A 5,848-nucleotide genomic window follows, 5' to 3' on the forward strand; every position below is an offset into this window, starting at 1 on the left:
GTGGCTCAATATTATGGTGCAGGAGAAGCTATTGCAGCTCATGAATCTTCTTTTCATAACACCGATGGTCATCATTTCCTATATTAGTGAAATATACACACTTTGACTTATCCTAGAGAAGCTATTGCAGCTCATGAATCTTCTTTTCATAACACCGATGGTCATCATGTCCTATATTAGTGAAATATACACACTTTTGACTTATCCTTCCTAGATGAAGACCTCTTAGAAGAGGAAAAGGAATCTGAAGTATCATGTGATTGTGTGTCCTTGGGTTGCTCATGTGACTTGGAATCCTTGTGTTTCGGTTTCTTGTCTTTGCCATGTGAAGTCTTCTAATCTGTCGTACCCTGGGATGTCAGAACTTGTTGTGATTTCCTAGAATTCAATCAACCCATCTAAATCATGTTTCTTCTGTAGTGGCTCTTTTGGTTAATAGACATTTTGGGATGGTTTTTGCTCTCGCTGACATATAAATCATTGTTTGAGTTCCTTCATGGTGTTCAACTATGTTCTTGATAGGTTTTGGCAGCTTTATTCAATACTCATGTTTTTTCGATTGCTGTCTTCTTGCTGGAGTGACGAATGCTGTTGGCAATCAACTTCTTCCTCGTGTTCTTGTTATAGCTATCATTCTAACTATTTGTTGCTATTTTACGCTCACATAAGTCATAATTGTAATCTATTTTCCAATATGGAAATAAAAATTAAAAATTGAACTGGCATTTCATGCTAAATTTTCCCTTGCATCCATTTCAATTAATATCCAGATGTTTTGATTTAAAAAATGTAAGAATATAGATAACTTAATGTGTTTCATGCCCAAAACATTTGGAGGAGTATCTTGCAATGGAATGGATACCATTTTAGTAGAAAGATATTACCATGTAATGAATTTATGAGAAGACAACGCTTAACTAACGATTGAGCAAAATAAATTCACTTAAAATTGTCACTGAATTTTTTCTCTAATAAACTTATTTAATGAACCACATCCATTATAAATAATCAGCACTCATGTAAAATGGATGAGTACATAACCTCATTAATTAATAACCGGACAAAATCAGTTGAAAATTTCGCTGAATTTTTAATCTATTCTAAACTTTTGTGAAGGGACCATTTCCAGTATAAATAAGAATGGACAATCAGCACAGCGAATGAATTTCAATTTATTATACACTAATGAATGAGATCGCCATGTAAAGAATTTATGAGAATCTTGCAATGGAATGGATACCATTTTAGTAGAAAGATATTACCATGCAATGAATTTATGAGAAGACAAAACGCTTAACTAACGATTGAGCAAAATAAATTCACTTAAAATTGTCAATGAATTTTTTCTCTAATAAACTTATTTAATGAACCACATCCATTATAAATAATCAGCACTCATGTAAAATGGATGAGTACATAACCTCAGTAATTAATAACCGGACAAAAGCAGTTGAAAATTTCGCCGAATTTTTAATCTATTCTAAACTTTTGTGAAGGGACCATTTCCAGTATAAATAAGAATGGACAATCAGCACAGCGAAGAATGAATTTCAATCTATTATACACTAATGAATGAGATCACCTCTTAAGGCCTTCATAAAACACCTTAGGCTTACATTTTACATAGGTTTTGAAATCTCTTACCGAAAGAGTCCTTGCTCTTCCTGTTTACATTTCGTTTCAGATCCTTAAAAATATCTCGTACATTCTAGTAATATACACCATGACATCATCGATAGTATAAGTTGATGCCACAATATATCTTGTACGATCTAGTAATATACATCAATGGTCATACCATCAATAACTGATCTCAATAAAGGATTGCATAAAATACAATTTAGCTTCACTACTCTTCTGCATCTAGAGAACGAGAGAGGGAGAGATGCTCCAATGTGGCATGGCAGAAATCTGTGTGGCTAATTTAATTACAAAAATGTAGAGTGTCTTTAGGCCCCATTGTGGTCCTCTGTGGGTACCTTTCCTTCCATTCAGGCTCTTGAAACTAGATAGTTGATATTGATCAACATCATGTGATAGAGCTGATTTGTCGGCTTGTTAATTTTGCATATTTTCCATTGTTTTTAAGAAGCTCATCATGGCTCCCCATCTGAATATACAACAAAAAAAACATTCCAAAACAAATTCTTTATCAGTTTTCTGTGTCAAATTAAAAAACATCTAGGAGGAGCATAGAAACAAAATAAAGCCTTCTTATCTACAAATACTAGCACGGCCTGTGTGTGCATAGCCAAGTTAAGAAAAGCTTCTCTAATCCAATTCAGATGAGACTTCAAATCATTATGTTTTGCAGAGCCCATGAAACATTTCAGATCATTTTTATGTTTTATATTAACAGTAATTCTGTAATTGTGTATAAGGTTGCATGTTATATTAGACATGCTCTAATTTAGTTCTCATACTCCTAAAGTTGTTCTAAATGGATTCTGTCATGCCTCCGAGTCGTAGCATTTAAAACCCTAGTCACAAACCCTCGTCGCAGCAGTTTCAAACCCAGTCGCAGATTTATACAATAAGTATGAATGGTTAAACAAATATAAGGGGCCCACCCTAGAGAAGAATAAATAATATATGTAAGGCCGACCTGTTTGTGACTTTAACTAAATTAAATTGCTATAGGGCCGAGCCACTGGCATTGGCGCCCACTATTTAGGAATTTAAATTAAATAAATTAACTAATTGTTAGCCGACCCTTTTAAGGAGATGCAACCGAACAATGAAAAGGTGTGTATATTGGTATATATAAGAGGCCAATGGGATTCATTTTAGGAGATATGGAGTATTTTATTCTCACAGAAAGCAGGTTTAGGAAGTAAGAGGGATGGCATGGGCCACATGTGGCCAAGAGGGATGGTATATCCACTCTTGGGCCTAGGGTAGAGGGTCCAAGACACCCCATCGAAGTCACACCCTCCCTTGTTCACCAATAATTGAGTCCTCTAAAGATATTTAATATTTTATGACTGAACTAATACTTCTGCTACGAATTTACCGATTATGATAATCTGATTATTGTTGTAAATCTGATTTAATTTAATGATTATAATACTCTGATTATTGTTGTGATCTGATTTTTGGAATCATTGTTGTACTGGGCTTCTACTCTGTTTGCAGGGTTTAAATCAGGGTAAAGGTGTACTCTAAACCCACCTAATTACTTAGAAATTGAGAATTAGGGGAAATTTAGGGCATTCCCAATTTTGGGACATTACAGATTCTTCTCCCAGTGGCTTATATGTTCTCTTTGGAGTTTATTCTTAAACTTTCCTATGAAATCAAGAATCAAACTTCCAAGTAAAATTCACCAACCAACTTTATTGTCAATATTTGTAGTGGCCTTCATAAAATTAAAATTAAGTTCATGTATTGAGTGTGAAATAAGTGTAATCGATATTGTGAAACCATATGGTGGATATGTGTTGCTGAGATCCTATGGGTAAGAACATAAAGTTTAGATCAAATACTGCTGAAAATTTTCTAAATATGATTTTAAATTAAAAGCAATATAACCTCCACGATTCTCCCATTTTCCATGACAACAATCCTATCTGCTGCGCGTATCGTGGATAGCCTGAAAAACAATTTATTTTCAGTTAAGATTAAGATGGTAAACAAAATATGTTAGCTAAATGTTAGCCTTTCCTACAAACAATTCAAAATTCACATTTGATTTAGGAAAAAGATGAACGAAATGAACTTTTCTATGGGCAAAATGAACTCACCTGTGGGCAATAACAAGTACAGTTAGTTTCCTCTTACCATTGTTATGCATGATTCTTTCAATTGCTTTCTGTAAATAGTTTAAAAAAGGATAAGATACACCTACGAGATCTTAAGTGATATCTTAATATGACTTTGAATTGATGGCAGAGAACCATAACCTAGCTTAAGTCATCCAAATAAAAAATTTATATAGTGCCACGTAATCATCCACAATACCTTTACATAATTCTCACTTTCAGCATCTAAAGCACTGGTGGCTTCATCGAGGACTAAAACTGTTGGTTTCCTTAGAATAGCTCTAGCAATAGATATGCGCTGTTTCTGTCCCCCACTAAGACGAGCATTGTCAACAAGAGTTTTGTAACCATCTGGCAAGGAAACTATAAACTCGTGTGCATGAGCTTGTTTGGCTGCCCATTCAATGTCATGGTGACTAATTTTCCTTGTACATCCATAACTTATATTGGAAGCAATGTCCATACTGAAAAGACGTGGCTCCTGTATGGCCTACCGCAGATTATTAGCTTCTCCACACTTTCCTCAATAATGTAAAATCGTTACACTGGTTGATGCTTACTACAGCTTTTAATGAGCATACCTGACTCACAACACCAATCATTGAACGAAGCCACATGACATCAAGCTCATTCAAAGGAATACTATCAACTAAGATCTGCAAAGATGTTCCACATTACCTCCACATAAACATGGTGAACCAGCTTTAAGATGTCTGATTTTAAATATAATATTTGTGCATGTCCATGCCAACTGATAAATGGAACAAAGCCTACTAAGAAAACAATTAATATTTGTAATTACACATATCAAGATTGAGTCTTGAGGTGATAGAGAACAAAAGACAATGCAAACCATGAAAATTCTTATCTTTGAAAGGGTGTCAGAGAAGTCACACAGGAATAGTCATCTCAACAATAAATCAAATCAGAAGAACGAATAAAAATAAAATGTGGAACTGGAAATTTCAAGTCATAAGCTGAGATCTTTTTTGAAATGAAAAATTAATGCGTTCTATTTACAAGTTTCTGTATTAAAAAATGTGAGTGAAATACAAATGCATACCTGTCCACTTGCTGGTTCATACAAGCGTAGAAGTAAATTGACCAGAGTACTCTTGCCGCTACCACTAAGACCAACCTGCTTAATTGTTGTACACACAACTTATGGGGCCACACTACAGATGAAAATTTATACAATAAAAACATAGCCTAGAACTTACCAGTGCAACTAGCTCACCCGAAGTAATTGACAGATTCACATTTTGCAAGACAGGCACCTGCAAGAGATGATACTAATGTGTAAAATGTAGTGTTACTCAATGCAAGTTTGAAAGTACAACTCATAATTGCAAGGGATCCAAACAGATAAGAGATGCTCTTTTTCTTCCTAAAATTTAATTAGAAACCATAAATAGACATAATACTCGGAAAAAATACAAATGAAATTCATCCTCACACTTAAGCTTTCTTAGCACATTCAAGGATTCTTCGTTGAAATATATCCAAGTAAACTGTAAACTGGACAGTTTAAAATTAAAATTAAAATTCATAAATTTGCTTTACCTGATCATAGAAATCTGGTAAAAGCTATTAATATACCTTCAAAAACACTTGCAATACAAAGATTGCAAATTTGGTAAAAGCTATTAATATACCTTGAGACAACAAAAACACTTAAAGCAAGACGGGCATCATTAATTCTTGAGCGGATTAACATTGAATTTTGGATTAACAACAACAGATTCACAAGTACTCAATGAGCAAACAATTTTAGTAAAATATAAGCTTTATAATACCATTTTTTTAATTGTAAGTGCAACATAACACTCATTTATAATGTTTACAAACCTATTGCATGAGAATAAATATAAAGTTAACTGCTACTTTTAGGGCATGTTCCCATGTGGCTGCTTAGCTTATTTTGGCTAGCAGCTGCTGCTCAATATTTTTAGTAATTATTTGTGGAGCAGCTGGCCCCATGAATATTTATCTTTGCTGCTTATTTGTAAACAAAACATTTTAATTTCTTATTAATAGTATTAATACTAATTTGTAAACTTAAAATTTGAAAACAAAATAGAAATAAA

The 5,848-nt window shown here is 33.7% G+C and overlaps 1 protein-coding gene across 2 annotated transcripts; it reads right to left on the minus strand.

Annotated features, from left to right (window-relative positions):
* Nucleotides 1-1,536: 1,536 nt before the first annotated feature.
* Nucleotides 1,537-5,038, minus strand: LOC131873903 (ABC transporter B family member 26, chloroplastic; the record flags this gene model as incomplete). 2 transcript variants are annotated; one of them, XM_059216983.1, is given in 7 exon segments in its annotated part: nucleotides 1,537-2,110; nucleotides 3,532-3,592; nucleotides 3,744-3,811; nucleotides 3,961-4,242; nucleotides 4,343-4,417; nucleotides 4,825-4,899; nucleotides 4,982-5,038. In XM_059216983.1, coding segments are annotated over 7 exon segments (699 nt in total), but the record flags the coding sequence as incomplete, so codon positions are not given.
* Nucleotides 5,039-5,848: the final 810 nt, after the last annotated feature.

The sequence above is a fragment of the Cryptomeria japonica genome, chromosome 3 (genome assembly GCF_030272615.1).
Source record: "Cryptomeria japonica chromosome 3, Sugi_1.0, whole genome shotgun sequence".
Classification (NCBI taxonomy): domain Eukaryota; kingdom Viridiplantae; phylum Streptophyta; class Pinopsida; order Cupressales; family Cupressaceae; genus Cryptomeria; species Cryptomeria japonica.